Raw genomic sequence first — 23,856 nt, 5'->3', positions numbered from 1 at the left:
ATCACTCTAGTGACCAAGAACAAATAACCCTTACTAACAGTGGTTGGCTCTGGGGCGTGAGATTGCAGGCATCTCTAGCTTCTCATATGACATATTTCCAAATTCTGTTAAAATGGACATGATTTGCTTATACATCTGAGAGAAAAGATACGTCAAATTTGAGAGGGGAAAGAACTAGGCCTCTGGATTCATTAAAAGACATATTGAAGGGAGTTTTCACATTTAGAAAAATCATGCTATCTCCAGAATCGCAGTGACTAACAAATATTTTGATAAGACAATCACACAATGATGCTACTTTCAGAGTTAAAACCTTATTTATAACATGGTCTGGTGATTCAGTTGGTGTGTGCCATATTTATTCTCCTTTTTTCTCTCTCTACAGGCACTGTTTTACTATCCGTGGTTGCTTTTCCCTTGGAAGATTTCTATATAGGCACACACCATATGATTAACAATATACCAACAAAGGAGCAGAACAGGCTGTTTTACATGGCACTATTGTTCATCTGCCTTGGCACAGGAGGAATGCGAGCCATCATTTGTCCACCGGATGCTTATAGCCTTCAGGAGTATGGATCCCAGAAACAAATGTCTTTTTTTAACTGGTAAGTAGCACTGGCTAGAAGAGAAACAAGGTTTATGATGTTCCTCTCCCTCCTGGGATTTCTCATTGTTTGCTCTCTGGTACCCTGTTGATGGTAGTAATTCAGTTTTTGTCATTGACTGGGTTGGGTAAGTGAGGACGTGACAATGCCTGTGACAATGATTCAGCCAGGAACTGTGGGAGCCTATGAGTCAGGTACAGACCACCACAGCTTACCAGCACCCTCCTGAAATGCAATGATAAATTAATCTTCCAAATAAACAAGTGGCTTATCATATTAAATACAAGGTGGCTTTGGAGCCAAACAGGCCTGGGTAGAAGTCTCAACTCTACGTAACACAAGCTATCTGACCTTGGTCAAGTCATTTGTTCTTTATAAGTTCCAGTTTAATCATTTATGGAAGGTTATAATGATACCTCTTCTTGGGTTTTATTAGAGGTAATAATGTGTGCATTGTGGGCAGAGAACCTGGCACATCGTAGGTGGTCAATAAATGGTAGCTGTTGTTAGTTATGTCTACACTGTAGCAGACTAATGTGGCAGAGGTTATAAATGCACAGGTTTAGTGCAGAGAAGATAAAAAGTATTTTAAAATTTGTTGAATCGCAGTTTACAATTTTTGTATTTTACAAATTGTAAATTTTTTAAATGTGTTGAACACAATTTGAATACAATTTGTTGAAGTATATTTTACAACTTGTTGAAACATCAACCAGTACCTCTGTCTTGCATCCACTTCACCCCTAACACCTAAAAGAGTTTGGATTCCATGAAAATCTAACTACTTTCTGTAAATCTTTTTCTCTTTCAGTGAGTTCTTACACAGCTTTATGTGGTTTTAGAATCAGTTTTTGTTATCGAATACAGATTCAAAAAAATAAAATTTGGATCTTAAAGTAGAGCATTTCAGTGTTTACTAGCAAATTTTGTTGTTATTATTACTCATCAGTGGACTATCAAGTAGATCTGAGATACATTCTTTTGTTCCCCTGTTTATGTGAAATGATTTGCCAACATTTTTTCTAAATATTCTGTCTTTCCATCAATGTTAGCAAGGGGAAAAAGCAATGTACAGACAGAATCAGACAAAACATTTAAAGAAAATTCATATTAAAATCATTAAATGAAAAAATTTAGAATCAATAATCTAGGTATATATAACCATGTAACTATCCAAGGCAGTTTCTTCCTTCCTTCCTCCCTCTCTTTTTCTTTCTCTCTTTCTCCTCCCTCCTTTCCTCCTTCCCTCCCTCTTTCTTCCTTTCTTCCTTCCTTTCTTTCTTTCTTTCTTTCTTTCTTTCTTTCTTTCTTCCCAGTTATATTAATATTACAAAGCACTCAGGCCTGTTTTGGATTCAGTCCAAACGTCAGAAAAAAATGCAGTTTTACCAAGGGTGGAAGGGACTCTTTACTTCCTTATAGCAAATTCTGCCTCCTTGACCTGCCCAAAGGAGAAAGAAAAATCCTTCTTTTTTATTCTATTCGGAGGTTTTAATCCTTAATTAGCAACATCATTTTGATTAAATAAGACTCTGGAGGATTAAGACTGGAGAGCAATCAGTTGTTCTGAAAGATAGCTCTGGAGAATTTATTGTACTGTGGTCTTAGTCATTCAGAGTTGTGTTTAATCAAAGTGACATTTCTCAGTGTTGATTACAAAGGAGACATTATATGAATGAAATATTTCCTTTGGGAAAGGGGGGACTCCCAATGGGTTTGTACTTTAGGCCTTTAAAAGGGGGATGGGGAGCAGGGTGAAAATGAATTTCTGCAGCCGGGAGGAGCAAGGCCAAATTTAGGATGAACACATTTCAATTTGGCTTCTTATTATTTCCTAATTTCGCTAAAATCTCTAATAGAAAGAATCATGCAGAATCTTTAAAACCTAAAGTTAAAGCACCTAGAAATGTGCATGAGGAATCAAGGTGTTACTCTTTCATGTTATAAAGGACCCCCCTGGAAGGTAAGCTTCTTGAAGGCTGAATCTAGTTGTTTCAGTTTTTTGATTTTTGTTTTTTTGGTTTTAAGTTCCTAAAACCAAGCTACGGGAAAACTATGAGCAACTGCTTTTTGTAATTTATAGAAAAGAATGTTAACTCTATTGCTGTATATACTGCGGGGGCTGGTGGCAAGATGGACAGGGATCCAACTGGGCAGCCGGCAAACTGATGGGATCCTGGCTCTGTCACAGGAGTTTTATGCTTTTCAGCGGGTCCCTTAACCTCTCAGTGCACCAGTCCCTCATCCACAAAATGGGGTTACCTTGGAGGGCTGTTTTATAGCTTATTTGATATAAAGTACCCTAGCACATCACAGGTATTCAAATTAGGGTAGCTGTTACTATAATTAAATGACTAGTAAGTCCTCAGCTAAAATCGTTGTCTAAATTCTGGGTAAGAGGGAACCTGTTTAAGAGGAGGCCATCTTTAAATGGGCAGCACATTAATTTAAAATCTATTTCTCCAAGTCAAAAGTGTGTCGAGAAATTACAAGCTTGGTTAATATAATGAATTTCAGTAGTATCTTTAAAAACCAGCATACCACTTGAATCTGTAACCACTTGAAGGCTGCATCCAGTTCTATTTTCAGCACAGATGTCAGATGTTCCTAGTTACAGGACCTTTAATGAGACGTGTCATTGCATCTATACCACCTAAAGCTTCCCAATGATCATGTTAAATAGTATAGACTGGAAGTCTTGAGCACTGAAAGCCCCACTTCCGAGTGGAGCTGCCAAGTGTAGGTGAGAAAACCACTCCCAGCCAACATCACCATCTGGTACTGGATCTTCCTCAACTATGTACCTTATTGAAAGAATATAGCTAAACTCCCTGAAATCAAGAGGCATACTACTCTGCCAACATTCTTGTGCTGTTATCTAGATTAGAACCTGGCTCTTCCAACATTTTCCAAAATCCGAGGTGTGCAATTAAGAGTTACCACACTGGAGATCATCTAGGTAAATACACCTGTGCAGAATCTTTTCTGGAAGCAAAAAGAAAGGTGGATAATTAAGTCTGTCTATAACCATAATTTTAAATTCTACTGCAATTAACTTCAAATCTTGCTTCCACATTTCTCTAGTTACTTCACCTGATAATTTGCATCCTATCTGCATATCATAGTCTGTTGCTAACCAGTTACCAGAGTGAATTATACATGATTTGAAAGTCCAAATAGAATATTGGTGGAGTTCTTCAAAAAGTCTAGAGACTGACTTATTCCATCCCAAAAATTTTGAATATCTAGTACTCAAATTGATTCTATATAATATTTGTTTCCCACTAGAATATTCTGATGTTAATACTTACTTGAATTTAATAACTTTTATCTTAGGGAAACACCAGAGGTAAAAATTTGTTATCCCACGGAATGTTTTTTCGGAAGCTGTTTAATATTTACTTGAGTGTTGTTTGAAAGCAGCGATTCTCAATCCTAGATATACATAAAAGTCACCTGAGGAATCTTAAAAATACTGATTCCTGGGGTGCCTGGATGGTTCAATTGGTTAAGTCTCTGACGTTAGCCTAGGTCATGATCTCACCGTTACCAGTTTGAGCCCCACATTGGGTTCTGTGCTATCAGCTCAGAGCCTGGAGTCTGTGTCTCCCTCTCTCTCTCTGCCCCTCTCCCACTCATACTCTTTCTCTCTCTCTCTCTCTGTCTCTCTCTCTCTCTCTCTCTCTCTCTCTCTCAAAAATAAACTTGAAAAAAAAATACTGATTCCTGGGCCTTGACATCAAAGGTTCCAAATATATTGGTTTGAGGTGAGACTGAGAGACCAGAATTTTTTTTTTTAAGCTGCCTAAGTAGTCAGGTTTAAGAACAACTGCTCTCAAGCAATTGCCTACTTTTAAGAATCACTTAAGGGCTTTATTTAAAAATGTTTTCCAGACCCCACCCACAACCACTTAGATCAGAATTTCCTGAAAGTATCCCTGGGGAATGTACACATTTATCAAGTGCTTCGGAATTGTGAAAACAATTCCAGAAGTTTGAGGGAAAGGAATTCCAATGTGGTCTAGGGATACCTTGCAAAGATATGAAACTAAACATTGAGCACACACACTGGATGCCACGCGGCTTTGGAAAGTTTTGATGATTCATAGCAATTTTTCACCACACCTAAAAATCTATCTGAGTGAGCAAATCTACATGATCCTTGAGAAGAGAAACAAAATACGAATCTACTGAATTCTGCAGTAGTAAAATCATAATTTATGAAGTACATTTCAGCCATCAAAATCAAAGCAGTTTGTGGAATAACTGTATTAATATTCAAAATATCATGTGAGTTACATACTGAGAAATAGCCTGTAAATAGCTTTAAGAGAATCACTGGGTGCCTGGATGGCTCAGTTGGTTAGGCATCCAGCTTTGGATCAAGTCATGATCTCACAGTTCTCCTGTGTTTGAGCCCTGCATTCAGGCTTCACGCTGACAGAGTGGAGCCTGCTTGGGATTCTCTCTCTGACCCTTCCCTGCACACTTGCATGCTCTCTCTCTCAAAATAAATAAATAAAGTTTTTAAAAAATATACAAAAGAAATCTTCCAAACTTCTATTTGCACGGGTCCTACTCAAGTTTAACAAATGCTACCCACCTACTCTTGTAACAATAGGCACCGCCTTTAACTTTGCCAAAGTTGTAAGCTTTCAGGAAATACACTCAGAATTCCTCTCCAACATACAATTGTGGAAACCAAAGAATATTGAGGAAAAGAAAGACAAATTTCTTACATGACTTACTGCTCCTGCTTTTTCTTAAAGCCTGAGTGGTCGCATTTAAAATTAATAGGTACATGACTAGGGACTTATTTCCATCAGTAAATATGCGATAGTCTAAAGTTTTTAAGGAAATAAGAAAATGATACACAGGAGCAACTGTGAATGAGAGTAAGTTAAAAGAAGGAGAGGCAGGGAGAGAAAGAGTGAAATATTCTCCTAAATTTCTTATTTAAAAATATACCTTTTACTTTAATCATACTATCTCTTCACCAAAATCAATATCTTCCTTTATTAAATTTCCTCTTCTTTAACTGCAGCGTTGAAAAAAAAAAGTATGGATAAACAATAAGACCTGTAAAAATTCCATTTGATCCTTCTTTCCCCAAATTCATGGCTACCAGAGTGTTCTCTGAAGTACTTCAATGGGCCAATGTTTCTACTAAAAGAAGCAAACTTTGACAACAGCCATCCACCAGGGTTTCAGTGCCCAAGTGTTTCCTTGACGCTTCCGAACAGTTCAATTCTATCCCATTGAAGAGCCACCAGTCCCCTGGTGAATTATCTCAATATTGTTCAGTACAGAATAAAATGTTCTCCCTGAACTCCGTAAATTGTCCGCTACCACGATGAACACCTGAAAGCTTTCCTCCCCTCTTGGTATATTCTCAGGTTAAGAAAAACCATTTCAAACCATTTCCCCTAAAATCACTTACAATAACTCTGAAGTAGGTGAAACTTGGTCCGTCTAAGACATGACAAAATATTCGAGCGACTCTAATAATGATTACTAAATAAGGTAAGGCAAATATTTAAAAGAAATAATCTCAAAAGGATTGCTGAGGTTTTAGCAACAAGTTTTCCCCCCTTATTTGTATTCAATACCATAGGATCATGAAGACAAAAAAAATCAGATTTCTATGTACTCCCCATTATTTGCAGTTCCCAGTCTGTATTTAAAAGTAGACTAAAGAAACATATTTTTACTGCTGCTTTCAATTTTCCTTAATCACTGGTATTTATTTTGCTTTAGTGCTTTGCTCTCTGACTTCCTGTGTGAGAGGTGCTTTATATACTCAATTTGCTAGTGAGCTATGAGATGAAAGGAGTCTTAATGGTGAGTTTGAAGATGGTAGATTTTTATTTCTCTTATTTTTTTTACAGTTGATACATATACAATTTCCCCCTTAATTATCTATGGCTTATCCTGTCCATGGATCAATAAAGACATATATAAAACATGCCTGTACTAGGTAATTCTTTCAGAAAATTACACAATCAAATAGGTCGGATGGCATCTGTTAAAATACATGGAGTACTTTATGTGAAATCTCTTCCTATGCCTAGATATTCAGCACTATAATTCTTTTGTTTCTAACTACCTTTCACAAGATTTAAGTCTTGGAATAATTGTAATTTTCTTTGACCTTCTTTAGAGTAATTTCGTTTACATCACCATGTGGTGTTTAGAAGAGCCACACGATGTCTTCTTGGATTTTCTCAGCAACATTTAACATTTAAAAAAAGGGGGGGTTTCCTAAAGATTGAAAGAAATATAACACTGCTTGCGGCTCCAGCTTCTCTCGGTTGCTGGCAGCCACAGCTCAAGTGTGCAGCGTGAAAGAATGACCGGAGGCTGAGCCTAGGGACTCTCCCCAGTTGTCCTACAAAACCCTGTGTGTCTCACCTGCATCGTGACAAGTTTCCATTAGTGGACGATAGTGAACCAGTTTCCTCAGCATGGCCATGTTTCATGTTCGATTACTTTCCCAGGTCAATTATTCAGTTTATTGTTCTATGTTGTTGTTTGATCAGTTGATTTTTTTATGACATGCTGTGTTATTCATCAAATACTTATTTACTAGTCTTTTATTGTGGGCCTAGAGCTGTGTGGCCCCCTTGGCATTACCTATAGCAAGTATCCAGTATCCAGTCTTCTCTCTCCCCTCCTCCTTTAGATTAGTTCTAACATTTTCCTTTCTCCTCAGACCTTTAATATCCCTTTCCCGTAGCCAGTCCTGCCTGGTGACTCTCTTTTCACTTAGAGGGGATAAAAAGGAAGTAGAGGAGAGGCGAGGGAAGAGCGGGGGGAGGGGAGGAAAACAGGAGGGAGACAGGGAGGGAGGGAAAAGGAAGGAAGAGTGGATCAATTAGAACAAGTAGAGGAAATGCCAAAGGATGACGCATAGTGGTCATACTCTTGACAGACCCATCCCCCAGAGTTTGGGCACAACCTGTGACCTGACTCCACCCAACAGAATATGGCAGAGATGACAGGGTATAAATCCTTGATTATGTTGCTATATGGCAAAAGTGAAGGGATTGTGTGGTGTAATTAAAGTTTCTAATCATTTGATTTTAAATTAATCAAAGAAGAGATTATCCCGGAATCCTGCATAGGCCTGATCTAATCAGGGAGGCCCTTTAAATCTTAATGATAATGTTAAGTGTTCTAAAACTTAGATCTATTAGTGTTTGCCCAATTGAAACATTTACCCAAACTCATAAAACTATATATTTAAACAGGTATTTTACTGTATTTATTTCTACCTCAGTAAATGTTTTAATTTAATGTTAAGCCCCCCCCTCTGCAATGTGACTCTAACAATGCATTCTAATAATTCATTAGACCCAATGGAAGGTTGACAGGCAGAGATTATTTCCCCAGAACTAGCAAACCAGACTGCTAGTTTAGGTACTTATTTGTAATACTATTCATTGGGAAGAAATACCAAAACTTTTATTCAAATGACAGTCGTGTCTTTGGTTTAATGCATTGTCCAGATATAACCTGAGTTTGCCCATACTTTGAAAAGTGGAATAAATAGGAAGATTCAACTCTTTAACCATGCAGCCTTTTCTGGATTCATTAGGCATATTCAGTGAAGTATTGTGTATGGCTTCTCTAACACCACAACACATAGATGAGCGGTTGCTGTAGAGACTATATGGCCTGCAAAGCCTAAAATATTTACTATGAGACCCTTTGTAGAAAAAGTTTGTCAACTTCTACTTTAGATAAGAGAACACATTCTTTCCACATGTAATCTCAAAAGGAATGAAACACAGATGACAAAATTGGTTAAGACTCCATAGCTGATATGTATACACTTACTAAGAAATCTAATAAACAATATTTGAAAATTCTAGTTCAGGGGCGCCTGGGTGGCTCAGTTGGTTAAGCATCCGACTTCGGCTCAGGTCATGATCTCACGGCTCGTGAGTTCAAGCCCCGCATTGGGCTCTGTGCTGACAGCTCAGAGCCTGGAGCCTGTTTCAGATTCTGTGTCTCCCTCACTCTCTCTGACCCTCCCCCTTTCATCCTCTGTCTCTCTCTGTCTCAAAAGTAAATAAACGTTAAAAAAAAACAAAAAAAAAAGAAGAAAATTCTAGTTTAGCCAACATGCCACAATTTTATAGCTTAAATGTATATACAAGCGGGAGGAGCAAAGATGGCAGAACAGCATGGAAGTTTTTTGTGTGTTTCGCATCCATGAAATACAGCCAGACTAACACTAAACCATCCTACACACCTAGAAAACTGACTGGAGGATTAACACAACGATCTGCACAACCTGAACCACAGAATTCAGTAGGTACACGGCACGGAGAAGTGAACATGGGGAGCGAGAGGCGCAGGAAGGGAGGTGCTTTTCCCAGTGGAGAGAGGACGGAGACTGGGGGGGGGGGAGGCGAGAATACGGGAAAAGCACCCCTCCCCAAAGCAGCTGGAGAGAAAGTAGAAAATTGGAAACAGCTGCAGGGACTAAACTAAAAAAAGGAGAAAGGAGAAGGTTTAAATTCCATTAAGACTGTAAACAAGGGGAGTGCAGAGTCTGCAACTCCACAGCTCCATACGTGGCGGTGCTCTGGTGGGAAGGGAGAATCACCAGGAACAGAGTGGGACCCAGGAGGATCTCAGGCCACATGGGGAAAAACGGTTCACTGCTGGAAGGACATTTGGTAGAGACTGTTGAAGCCACCTGGTCCCAGCAGACCCCAGAGGGTGGCCACATTCTCTGGTGCTGGAACAATGTCATTAAGGGTGAAGCCTGGTGCCAGATGTGTGTTGTGATCTTCCATAATCCCTGAAAAGCTGCTGCTACACCATCTCATGAACATTTTGGGGGGCAGGCTGGCACCTGGCTGCAGTCTCGGGGCACTGGCAGCAGCAGGGTCCAGCAAGCGTTCCAGGGTGCAGCCGACACTCAGCCATTGCTCATTTGGCCATTGCTCGGTAAGACCCTCCACAGAGGGGCAGAACGGGTCAAAGCTTCAGTCCTTCAAAAGTAAGGGGCTTGGGAAAGCAGCCACATATGAGACAAAACTCAAGAGAGAGGTACTGCCTGGGGCCTGGTCACAGAGAGTGAAAAAGCAGGGAGTGGACGAAAGCTGAAGACAGATGACAGGTGCGTGATTGCTGATCTGGGAGAACAGACTGGGTAGCTGGGTGGCACCATTTTCACCCCTCTGGCACATGCGCATACACACCTACAGGCACTTCAATAATCCACCTCAGTAGGCTAGCAGCGCCATCTAGTGGAAAGCAGAGCCATTACACTGAGCCCCACCCAACTGGGCCAACCTTGCTCTTCAAGAACACAAGTCTCACCATCTACTTAGTATATGGACTATAAAGTGATACCTAGACTGACTTTTAGGGGAAAAAGAAGTAATTTCAGTCCTACTTCAATCTGTTAGCAGGCCCATCTATTCAATTTTCTTTCTTTTTTTTTTTCTCTTTTACACTTCTTTTTCTTGAAAACAGAAAGAGAAAAAATTCATTTTTATTTTCAATTTTTATTAAGGATATTTTTCTTTAATTTTCATTACTATATTTTTTACTTTTGTATAAATTTTTTTAATTCTATTTTAAATCCATCATTTTATTTTGGTCTACTTCACTTATTCACCTTTTCAAATTTTCAAACAATCGCCTTTTTTTCTTTTTCTTTTTTTCTCTTTCTCTTTTCTTTTTCTTGAATGCAGAAAGAGAAAAACTTCATTTTTACCTTCAATTTCTATTAAAAATATTTTTTTAATTTTTTACTATATTTTTTGCTTTTATGTAAATTTTTTTAAAATTCTATTTTACTTCCATCATTTTATTTTGGTCTACTACAGTGTATTCACTTTTTCAAATTTTCAAACGATTTCTTTTTTTCCTTTTTTTTTCTTTTTTCTTTTTTTTTTCTCATTTCTTTTCTTTTTCTTGAATATAGAAAAAGAAAAATTTATTTTTATGTTTAATTTTTAATAAAAATATTTTTCTTTAATTTTTTTCTATGTATTCTCTACTTCTGTGTATATTTTTTTAAATGCTATTTTACCTCAATTCTCTCATATTAGTCTACTTCAGTGTATTCATGTTCTCAAATTCTCAAATGGTTTCCTTTTTTTTTCTCTTTCTTCCCCCCCACCCCACTTTTTTTCTCTAATCTGTCAAACCACTTTCAACACCCAGACAAAAAAAACACCTAAGATCTAGCATCATTTATTCGGCTTGTGTGTGTGTGTGTTTAATTACTTAATTTTAATATTTTTTAATTTTAATTTTTTAATTTTAATTTTTCTACCTCATTAATTCCTTTTCTCCCTTCAAAATGACAAAATGAAGGAATTCACCCCAAAAGAAAGAGCACAAAGAAACGACAGCCAGGGATTTAACCAACACAGATACAAGCAAGATGTCTGAACCAGAATTTAGAATCATGATAATAAGAATACTAGCTGGAGTTGAAAATAGATAAGAAACCATTTCTGCAGAGACAAAAGAAGTAAAAAATAGTAAGAATGAAATTAAAAATGCTATAACTAAGCTGCAATTATGGATGGATGCAGTGGCAGCAAGGATGGATGAGCAGAACAGAGAATCAGCGATAGAGAGGACAAACTTACAGAGAATAATAAAGCAGAAAAACAGAGGGATATTAAGGTAAAAGAGCACGATTTAAGAATTAGAGAAATCAGTGACTCACTAAAAGGGAACAACATCAGAATCATAGGGGTCCCAGAAGAGGAAGAGACAGAAATAGGGGTAGAAGGGTTATGTGAGCAAATCATAGCAGAAAACTTTCCTAACCTGGGGAAAGACACAGACCTCAAAATCCAGGAAGCACAGAGGACCCTCATTAGATTCAACAAAAACCAACCATCAACAAGGCAGATCATAGTCAGATTCACAAAATACTCAGGCAAGGAGAGAATCATGAAAGCAGCAAGGGAAAAAAAGTCCCTAACCTACCAGGGAAGACAGATCAGGTATGCAGCAGACCTATCCACAGAAACTTGGCAGGCCAGAAGGAGTGACAGGATATATTCAATGTGCTGAATCAGAAAAATATGCAGCCGACAATTCTTTATCCAGCAAGGCTGTCATTCAAAATATGAACGAGAGATAAAAGTTTCCCAGACAAACAAAAATTAAAGGAGTTTGTGACCACTAAACCAGCCCTGCAAGAAATTTTAAGGGGGACTCAATGAGGGGAGAAAAGATGAAAAAAAATTTAGATATATATTTATATAAATATATATATTATAGTATATATATAATATTATATACATTATATTATATATATCATATATAATATTATAGATGATATATATAATATATATATCTCAAAAGCAACAAAGATCAGAAAGGACCAGAGAACACCATCAGAAACTCCAACTCTATAAGCATCATAATGGCAATAAATTCATATCTTTCAGTATTCACTCTAAATGTCAACAGACTCAATGCTCCAATCAAAACACATAGGGTAATAGAATGGATAAGAAAACAAGATCCATCTATATGCTGTTTACAAGAGACCCACATTAGACCTAAAGACACCTACAGATTGAAAATAAGGGGATGGAGAACCATCTATCATGCTAATGGCCAGAAAGGAAAGTTGGAGTAGCCATACTTATATCAGACAATCTAGACTTTAAAATAAAAACCATATTAAGAGATGCAGAAAGGCATTATATCATAATCGAGGAGTCTGTCCACCAAGAAGACCTAACAATTGTAGACATTTATTTGCCAAATGTGAAAGCACCCAAATATATAAATCAATTAATCACAAACATAAAGAAACTCATTGATAGTAATACCATAATAGTAGGAGACTTCAACACCCCACTCACAGCAATGGACAGATCATAATAAAAAAATCAACAAGGAAACAATGGCACACTGTTTGAATGACACACTGGACCAGATGGACTTAACAGATATATTCAGAACATTTCATCCTAAAGCAGCAGAATATACATTCTTCTCCAGTGAACATGGAACGTTCTCCAGAATAGACCATATACTGGGACACAAATCAGCCCTAAGTAAGTACGAAAAGATCGAGATCATACCGTGCATATTTTCAGACCACAATGCTGTGAAACTCGAAATCAACCACAAGAAAAAATTTAGAAAGGTAACAAATACTTGCAGACTGAAGAACATCCTACTAAAGAATGAATGGACTAAACAAGCAGTTAAAGAGGAAGTTAAAAAGTATATGGAAGCCAATGAAAATGATAACACCACAACCCAAAACCTCTGGGACGCATCAAAGGCAGTCATAAGAGGAAAGTATATAGCAATCCAGGCCTTCCTAAAGAAGGAAGAAAGATCTCAGATACACAACCTAGCATTACGCCTTAAGGAGCTGGAAAAAGAACAACAAATAAAACCCAAAACCAGCAGAAGACAGGAAATAATAAAGATTAGAGCAGAAATTAATGCTATCAAAACCAAAAAAAAAAAACAAAACAAAACAGTAGAACAGATCAATGAAACCAGAAGCTTGTTCTTTGAAAAAATTTTAAAAAATTGATAAAGCACTAGACAGTCTGATCAAAAAGAAAAGGAAAGGACCCACATAAATAAATTCAAGAATGAAAGAAGAGAGATCACAAACAACACAGCAGAAATAAAAACAATAACAACAGAATATTATGAGCAATTATATGCCAATGAAATGGGCAATCTGGAAGAAATGGACAAGTTCCTAGAGACATATACACTACCAACACTGAAACAGGAAGAAATAGAAAATTTGAACAGACCCGTAACCAGTAAGGAAATCGAATTAGTAATCAAAAATCTGCCAAAAAACAGGAGTCCAGGGCCAGATGGCTTTCCAGGGGAATTCTACCAAACATTTAAGGAAGAGTTAACACCTATTCTCTTGAAGCTACTCCAAAAATAGAAACGGAAGGAAAACTTCCAAACTCTTTCTATGAAGCCAGCATTACCTTGATTCCAAAACCAGACAGAGACCCCACTAAAAAGGAAAACTATAGACCAATTTCCCTGATGAACATGGATGCAAAAATCCTTAACAAGATATTAGCCAACCAGCTCCAACAATAAATGTATTGTTGGAGAAAGAAAATTATTCACCACGATCAAGTGGGATTTATACCTGGGAAGCAGGGCTGGTTCAATATCCACAAAACAATTAACGTGATTCATCACATTGATAAAAGAAAGGACAAGAACCATATGATCCTCTCAATAGATACAGAGAAAACATTTGACAAAATACTGCATCCTTTCTTGAAAAAACCCTCAAGAAGTAGGGATAGAAGGAGCATACCTCGAGATCATAAAAGCCATATGTGAATGACTCAACGCTAATATCATCCTCAATGGGAAAAAACTGAGACCTTTCCCCCTATGGTCAGGAACAAGACAGGGATGTCCACTCTCACCACTGTTATTCAACATAGTAGTGGAAGTCTTAGCCTCTGCAATCAGACAACACAAAGAAATAAAAGGCATCCAAATCGGCTGGAGGAGGTCAAGCTTTCACTCTTCACAGATGACATGATAGTCTATATGGAAAACCCAAAAGATTCCACCAAAAAACTGCTAGAATTGATTCATGAATTCAGCAAAGTTGTAGGATATAAAATCAACACACAGAAATCCATTGCATTCCTATACACCAACAATGAAGCAACAGAAAGAGAAATCAAGCAATTGATCCCATTTACAGTTGCACAAAAAAAAACATAAAATACCTAGGAATAAATCGAACCAAAGAGGTAAAAAATCTATACACTGAAAACTATAGAAAGCTTATGAAAGAAATTGAAGAAGACACACACACACAAAAATGAAAAAAGATTCTATGCTCCTGGTTAGGAAGAACTAATATTGTTAAAATGTCGATATTACCCAAAGCAATCTACATATTCAATGTAATCCCTACCAAACTAACACCAGCATTCTTCACAGAGCTAGAACAAATAATCCTAAAATCTGTATGAAACCAGAAAAGACCCCAAATAGCCAAAGCAATCTTGAAAAAGAAAACCAAAGCAGGAGGCATCACAATCCCAGACTTCAAGCTATACTACAAAGCTGTAATCATCAAGACAGTATGGTACTGCCACAAGAACAGACACTCAGATTAATGGAACAGAATAGAGAACACACAAATGGACCCACAAACATATGGCCAACTAATCTTTGACATAGCAGGAATGAATATTCAATGGAATAAAGACAGTCTCTTCAGTAAGTGGTGCTGGGAAAACTGGACAGCGACATGCAGAAGAATGAACCTGGACCACTTTCTTACACCATACACAAAAATAAACTCAAAATGAATGAAAGACCTCAATGTAAGACAGGAAGCCATCAAAATCCTCGAGGAGAAAGCAGACAAAAACCTCTTTGATCTTGGCCTCAGCAACTTCTTACTCAACATGTTTCCAGAGGCAAGGAAAACAAAAGCAAAAATGAACTACTGAGACCTCATCAAAATAAAAAGCTTCTGCACAGCAGAAGAAACAATCAGCAAAACTAAAAGGCAACCAAAGGAATGGGACAAGATATTTGCAAATGACATATCAGATAAAGGGTTAGTATCCAAAATCTATCAAGAACTTCTCAAACTCAGAACCCAAAAAACAAATAATCCAGTGAAGAAATGGGTAAAAGACATGAATAGACACTTCTCCAAAGAAGACATCCAGATGGTCAACTGACACATGAAAAAATGTTCAACATCCCTCATCATCAGGGAAATACAAATCAAAACCACAATGAGATACCACCTTACACCCGTCAGAATGGCTAACATTAACAACTCAGGCAACAACAGATGTTGGCGAGGATGCAGAGAAAGAGCATCTCTTTTGCATTGTTGGTGGCAATGCAAGCTTGTGCAGCCACTCTGGAAAACAATATGGAATTTCCTCAAAAAACTAAAAATAGAACTACCCTACGACCCAGCAATTGCACTACTAGGCATTTATCCATGGGATACAGGTGTGCTGTTTCAAAGGGACACATGCACCCCCATGTATATAGCAGCACTATCAACAATAGTCAAAGTATGGGAAGAGCCCAAATGTCCATTGATGGATGAATGGACAAAGAAGATGTGGTATATATATACAATGGAGTGTTACTTGGCAATCAAAAAGAATGAAGTCTTGCCATTTGCAACTACGTTGATGGATCTGGAGGGTTTTTTGCTAAGTGAAATTAGTCAAAGAAAGACAAAAATCATATGACTTCACTCATACGAGGACTTTAAGGGAGAAAACAGATGAACATAAGGGAAGGGAAACAAAAATAATATAAAAACAGGGAGGGGGACAAAACAGAAGAGACTCATAAATATGGAGAACAAACTGAGGGTTACTGAAGGGGTTGTGGGAGGGTGGATGGGCTAAATGGGTAAGGGGCACTAAGGAATCTACTCCTGAAATCATTGTTACACTCTATGCTAACTAATTTGGAAGTAAATTTAAGAAAAATAAAAAATTAAATTAAAAAGATATATAAAAGCATTAAAATTTGTGATTGTTGTCTGAGGTAACTGAATGGTATTCTTAATTCCATCTGTTCACCCCAGGTTTTGTTGGATCATGAACCTGAAAGCAACCATTGTCTTTCTGGGAATATCTTACATTCAGCACTCAGGGGCCTGGACCCTGGTTTTACTCATTCCTTCTATGTCTACACTTATGGCTATGATAACTCTTCATATGATGTACTGTAACCTGATTCATCAGCCAGAAAAATGTAAGTAAACCACATTCTACATTAATTTTTTGGTTTTCATGGTTTTCTCAACTCATTTCTTCCTCTTTGATCCCCGGTAACTTCTCTTTCAACCACAGAATTTGTAGATTCTACCAATTACTACACTTGAGAGCAACAAAGTCTCCAAGAATATCAACAATCTCTAATTTCTTTTACTTTTCCCTTGTTAAAAAAGGTTTACTAATGGGTTATTTTTAAACATAAACAAAAGTAGAAAAAAATCATGTAACCACTCTATCGAGCTCTCAGCTTCAATTATTATCAACTCCACTCACTCTTTTCCCCATCCCTCCTGGTAATTTTGAAGCAATAATGAAACATTATAGCATTTCATTTGTGTATATGTGTGTAAATTACATACTTTAAAAAATATTCACGATGTCATTATTACATACACACACAATGAAAGACACACAGAGAGAATTTAACACCATTGAATATCTGGTCACTGTTAAAAATCTCTGTTGTCATTTTTTAATTTTTATTTATTTTTCATTTTTTAAAATGTTTTTAATTATTTTTGATAGAGAGAGAATCAGAACACAGCAGGGGAAGAGCAGAGAGAGAGAGAGAGAGAGAGAGAGAGAGAGAGAGAGAGAGAGACAGAATCAGAAGCAGACTCCAGGCTCTGAGCTGTCAGCACAGGGCCTATGTGGGACTTGAACTTGATAACTTTGAGATCATGAGCTGAGCCGAAGTTGGACGCTTAACCAACTGAGCCCCAGGAACCCCTCTGTTTCCATTTTAAAAATTTGTTTATATTTTGTTTTGTTCAAATCAAATCCATATAAGGTTTGTACATTCCAAATGGCAAATACGTTCCTTAAATCTACTATATCACCTTTCATTTGTCTCTTCCTCTTTCATTTCTGTCTCTTTTCAATTTATTAAAGAAATCTAAACATTCCACGGAGCATTTCTCATAGTCTCGATTTCTCTCATTACATCCACATGTCACAGACGTTTCTCCTTCTTATTTCCTGTAAATTGTCTGAAAGACCTAGATGCTTAATCACATTAAGATTTGGAAGTGGGGGCAAAATTCCTTCATAGATGGTGTTATGTACTTTGGCCAAGAGGTGTGATGTCTGATTATCTCTGCTTTTGCAGTAACAGTCCCCACTGAAAATTTCTGCTCAAGTCCATACTCCACTGTAGGTTGCAAGGTGGTGATATTCTGTTTCCTCCTTTATTAGCTGAAATAATTCTATAAAGAGAAACGTCTCCTCATTAACTAATTATGCATAAGTACAATTTATATAAGAAAAAGAAAGCAAATGTTCAATTTTTTCCTCTATTTTTAGATTTTCAAATTAATGAGTTGAGCTTCAATATCTTCCATAGGTGATCTGTTAGTTGTTTTTATTTTTAAGTTTATTTATTTATTCTGAGAGAGAGACAGAGAGAGACAGAGAGAGACAGAGAGAGAGAGAGAGGGAGAGAGAAGGGGAAGGACAGAGAGAGGGAAAGGGAGAATCCAAAGGGAGGCTCCAGGCTCCAAGCTGTCAGCGCAGAGCCTGACACAGGGTTCAGACTGACAAATGGTGAGATCATGACCTGAGCTGAAGTCAGATGCTCAACAAACTGAGCCACCCAGTTGCCCCCTTAGTAATCTTAGACTGACACTACCACCACCAGTATGGTTGTTGAGAACAGTTTCAATACTCTTGCAGGTTTTTTTCTTTGTTATAAACCCCAGGAATGTACACCAAAATTATTATTTTTAAAGTTACTTATTATAGTTTCTCTCCATCTGGTTATGTCACTAACTTTATACACAATTAACTGTATTTGTTCCATTTTTCTTCATACTTAGACATATTTTTAAAATTTAATTTTGTTTTAAGTCATGGAAATAGTTTCATGTATCTTAAATTCATGTACAAAACAAGGTCTATTTATATTCCTCTATCCCTTCCTATTCCCTTAGGTGTTTGTTTACATTTAAAAAAAATTTTAATGTTTTTGTATTTATTTTTGAGAGACAGAGACAGAGCAGGAGCAGGGGAGGGGCAAAGAGAGAGGAAGACACAGAATCCGAAGCAGGCTCCAGGCTCTGAGCTGTCAGCACGGAGCCCAACACGGGGCTCAAACCCATGAGCCATGAGATAATGACCTAAGCCAAAGTCTCACGCTTAACCAACTGAGCCACCCAGGTGCCCCTGTTTACACATTTTTAAAGAATTATCCCCCATTTTTGCAATAAGGGAAAATATTAAAATTTTATATGTGTGTATGTCTGCATGTATGTATTTTCCCCTCTTTATATAAGCAGTAGTGTATTACTACTCACTTTTCTCACCTGATTTCTTAGTTAATATGACCTAGGGATCGTGTCATAATTGTATATGAAAATATGCCCCATTCCTTTTTATAGCTGCCTGGCACTCCATGGTGTAGTAAGCCATTGTTTATTTTACCAATCTCATGTTGACGGACATTGGGTTGTTTTTGGTTTCTTTTTTTTTTTTTTTTTTTTTTTGCTTTTGCTGTTAAGTAGAATCTAATGAATAGCTTGATGCAATCCTCTCTTTGCATTTTTTCCCTAGCTTAACTTAGAAGTAGGACTGTTAAGCCAAAAAAGTAAATTTACATACAATTTTGCTATATTTTGGCAAATTCCCTTCCATAGTGGTTGTACCATATGTGTTTCCACCAAAATGCATGAGAATGCCCATTTCCCCACAGTCTCTACAACAGAGTAATGTCAAACTCTTGAATTTTTACCAATTTGAGTGTGGAAAATGGTATCTCACTGAAGTCTTAATTGACATTTCCTTTATTATGAGAAAAGTTGAACCAATGTCTTTTCAATGCTTAGAATAATTTGTATTTCTTTCAGTCAACTATCTTTTCATACATCTAGTCCATTTTTTTTCCTGTAGGATTGTGCACTTTTGATTTTTTAGATTTTTCTATAGTGGAGATGGTAACTCTTTGTATATGATAAAAGTTATAAATATTATTCCCCATTTATCAAATATCTTTTAACTTTCATTCTTATGTTATTTTCCACGCACAAGATTTTTAAGTCTTTTTTGTCTTTTCTTTGGGGGGAGTGGTTATGTTTATAATAAAATTTATCAATCTTCTCCCTAATTGCTTCTATATTTTGAATCATATTGGAAAAGTTTTCCTTACTTTCAGATTATAAAGAAATGCTCTCATGTTTTATTTCAGTTTTCATATTCTTTCTTTTTTACCTTTGTATCTCTGACCCATTTCGAAGTATATTAAAATAGGTTTTAAGAGTGAACTCAACTTTATCACTTTTCTTTGTAACTCTCAGTTTATCCATCCTCACTTATTTAAAAGTCTACATTTTCCCCACTAATTTGAGATGTCACCTTCATTGTATACAGCCACTTGCATTGCTGGAGTTTCTATTCTGTTCCTTTGGTCAGTCTGACAATTTATTTATCTATCTTGTCTAACTGTGGCCTTAATTTCTAACATTTTTTTTTACTGTATAGTTGTCTATACAGCTGCTATCACTAAGAATGATGCAGTGAGTTGTATTTTTAAAAATTAAATACATTCACCAATGTTACTTCATCCTCCCCTCCCCCATACCTGTGACGTGGGCAGAGTGGGTACCGTGTATCCTTTCATAGCTTAGACTCCATATGCTTTGCTCTGCAATATATGAAGCGGCACCTCTTCGTATCTTTACCATCTTATCTATCATAGTATTTTGTTTTTAAATTTTTTCTAATGTTTATTTATTTTTGACACCGAGAGAGAGACAGAGCATGAGTGGGTGGAGGGTCAGAGAGAGACACACACACAGAATCCGAAGCAGGCTCCAGGCTCTGAGCTGTCAACACAGAGCCCGAGGTGGGGCTCAAACTCACAGGCCGCGAGATCACGACCTGAGCCGAAGTTGGATAACGACTGAGCCACCCAGGCGCCCCTATCTACCATATTATTTTGAAACTATCTACTTATGATTATAACTGGGTATTCCCGTGTCTGATAAATGCTTGGAATATGGTAAATGTTCAGTGTTTGTTATGGTTAAACTGAGTGCAGAAACTGAGGCATAATTAAATAAAATGACTTACCAAGGACCTCGTGGAAAATAGCTGAAGTGGAACCAGAACCCAAGCCTTAGTTTTCTCAGACCGGAGCCCACTTTATTATACTACATATGGGAGTATGGAAAATATCATACACAGAAGCCCCTGCCCCTGTTTGCCAGAGTCCTATGGTCTGTGGATCACAGCTAAGCAGTGCACATCCTCCTGATGGTCTGTGGAATGGGTTCAATGTGCAAAAAAGGTGTCTGAGAGACAGTCTTTGTCAGCCCCAGATAGCAAAAAAGAGAAAAATGGAAAGTATAGAGTTTTATTGAAAGACAATGTTAGCCGTTTTTGGAGTGTGTAATGATCAAATACTTCTGGATTTTTGTGAATATGTATCTTTACAATTTTTAAAATTTTATATATACATAACATTTTTAGATTCAAAATTTTCTAAATAACGATACACCATCCATCCATTTGCTTCCTGATTTCTTATTTGAATTAAGAAATGCAATTCTTCAAGTAAGAACAGATACATATAATCAACTGTTCACCGCCAATCTATTTGTAGTCCATATGTTACATATTTTAACATATGATAAAGTAACCCTTCTTTGGAAATTTACAAGGAAAAATTTTATTACCAGCAACCAAAAGTATAATAGAAAATGTTCGCGGGTAGTTTACTTTACACAATACTCTATAAAGTGAATACCTCGTTGTTTTTAGTTTTGTTTTCTATTTTCGAGTTGTAAGATCACCCAACTATGATGTGGTAAAACTCTGTCTTCCCTCTTAGAAAAGTATATAATCCTTATTTTGGCTTCTTCTTCTCTGATGACTAAATTGGAAATTCCTCAAAGCTGTAATTCAAAGCCATAGGTGACCTTAAAGAAATGATTTTTTATATGCTACCTTTTATTTTAAGGTAACTTTTCAAATGTGGACCATGCATTCCATTATGTTTAGCTGTCAAGCACGGCCTTCATTTGCATTTCTTCCCACTGCTATAATTTTGAGAACTGGCAGGTGACCAAAGAAGAAAAAATGTGCATCTACCATCAGAGTGCAATGTAGGCTTTTTTTATTATAATTAAGTAGCATAGATATTCATGATTAGATCAAGGTCAGAGGAGCAGAACATCAGAGCCAAGGACTTAAAGGTACAAAGAATAGAAAAATTGCTTTCTAAAGTTTTTTTTTAAATAGTAATAGCTACAATCTTTAAGTTTTGCAATAAAACATTTAAAATAGCTCATCTGTTTTATTTTAAAATGTGCACGCCTGGTGTGTTTGCCATGCACATTTGAACCAGAGCTTGAAGTCTCCATTGTATTTTCATTCCAGTTTTTTTTTTTTTCAACTTCCCATTTCTGCTCCTGGTGCAGAAAAGCAATTTGAAAATTATAATGACAATGGATTTTTTAAAAAAGCTGAGTCTACACGACACCCAAAATTATTTGTACAGAAGGCTTGAATTTTCTATTAAGTCTAATGGATGAATCCAAGAAGATGGTGTGATATCTAGACGTAGATGTTTTCAACAGGATATCCCTAACATTCGGGGATAAATCCACAGTTTGATGGGACAACCGCTGCTCTCCTTGGGCAGACAGATTGCTGTACAATTCCTTCCCTTGCCTTCTCTAGCTACCTTGTGACTCCCTCCCAGTCCAGCTGATCAATTTAGGCTTGCTACATCCCTGCCTTCTTTCCCTCTGACTTAAAACCTGTATAGTACCTTATCTACTCCTTCTCGATTGCCTTGGCTAACTTTTCTCCCATGATAGTCTTCTAACTGATGTGGAGCCCTAGGATGCATTCCAGGGACCCCATGTCTTCCCACACTCTTTTCTTAAGTGATCGCTAATCCCACAGTTTGTAATGCCAACTATACACCAAAACACTCAAGTTCATATTGACCTCACCTTGAAACTCACATATCCAACTTCTATTTGACCTTTTTTTATGGTGGAAAACTTTTATTTTTCAATTTAATACATTCCTACACAGTTTCTCTCCTTTTTCCATTCATATATATGTGTTGTGAAATTCAGAAATAAGACTTCTAATCAAATTGTAGATTGACCATGCATTTATTGCTATCTCTCAAAACCTCATCAAAATAAAAATACAAAGGGGGCTCCTGGGTGGCTCAGTTGGTTAAGCATCCGACTGTTGATCTCAGCTCAGGTTTTGATCTCAGGGTTGTGAGTTCAAGCCCTGTGTTGGGCTCCACTCTGGGCATGAAGCTTACTTAAAAAAAATAAAAATAGATAATAATAAAATCAAATACAGATACAAAAAGATATGAGCTCTCAAAAATGAATAGAAAATAAGTCATTAGAAGATAAGAGATTTTCATACATTTCTTGAAGACAAGGCTCAACATTTTAACTTGGTTTTTTAATGGTCCTCTCAAAGTTAACCTGACCAAAACTCAACTCCTGATTCATTCAACTGCAACCGAGCCCCTTTCTTGTGTTCTCTGTCTCAGTGTAAGTCACCCACACCCAGTTTTTTAGGAGAAAAATAAGTAGTCATCCTCAAATTTTCTCTTTTGTTCAAACTCCCCGCACATCAGAAAATACTGCCAGTTGTTCAAACATACATCCTATTCTGTCTGCTTCTCTTCTTTGCTATCACTACATCCAAGTCACCACTACCTCTCGCCCTCTCTCAGCTTCCCTTCTTGTTTTCCAAAATGTATTATCCAAGTACACATCCTATAATATCTCTCCTCTGCATAAAATTTCTTAATGGTTTCCCATAACACTGAGGCAGGGAAACTCCAAGCTCCATACTTTAGCCTGTAAAGTCTGATCTCTGACCAACTCTTGGGCCTCACTTCCTTCCAATCTTCTTACTAACTGAGCTATTGCCTCATCGACCTGTACCATTCCTGAATCTCTCTGAGCTCATTTCTACCCTATGACATGCCTGGCATATGCTTCCTCCATGTCTTTTCCCTACTTCCAGTCATTCAATCCTCAGTTCAAATTTCCACTCTTTTGGTTGTGTCTGTATCTCATAATGAGTGTCTGTCTTATCAGTCCATTTTGGTTTCATCATTGAACTCACCTGATATTTTTCTGCTTGGCTAGTGTCTCCCCCACCAGAAAGATAACTGAGGGATTTGTGAGTCTTGTTCACCACTATATTCTCAAGAATGAAAGCCCTGGGCACATAGTAGGTACTTAATATGTTGAATGAATGAATTATTGCATTCACATTTGTTTGGAATCAATTATGTGCCCTTGCTGGCCTAGCTAAAATTTTAGACCTCATTCATTATCGATCATTTCTTGTTCTTTTTTTTAATTTTTTAATGTTTTATTTATTTTTGAGACAGAGACAGAGCATGAGCGGGGGAGGGGCAGAGAGAGAGGGAGACACAGAATCCCTAGCAGGCTCCAGGCTCTGAGCTGTCAGCACAGAGACCGACG

General features: G+C 37.1%; 1 protein-coding gene across 1 annotated transcript in view; it reads left to right on the top strand.

Moving 5' to 3' along the window:
* Positions 1 to 23,856, top strand: part of SLC15A5 (solute carrier family 15 member 5) — a 91,176-nt gene that overhangs the window by 4,127 nt on the left and 63,193 nt on the right. The window contains 2 exon segments of the mRNA XM_003988456.6: positions 386 to 608; positions 16,195 to 16,364. Of these exon segments, the coding sequence (XP_003988505.2) occupies positions 386 to 608; positions 16,195 to 16,364 (393 nt within the window).

Source organism: Felis catus, chromosome B4, assembly GCF_018350175.1.
Source record: "Felis catus isolate Fca126 chromosome B4, F.catus_Fca126_mat1.0, whole genome shotgun sequence".
In the NCBI taxonomy this organism is placed as follows: domain Eukaryota; kingdom Metazoa; phylum Chordata; class Mammalia; order Carnivora; family Felidae; genus Felis; species Felis catus.
Note: the sequence above shows the minus strand (reverse complement) of the source record. Positions and strands in the feature narration are given on the sequence as shown.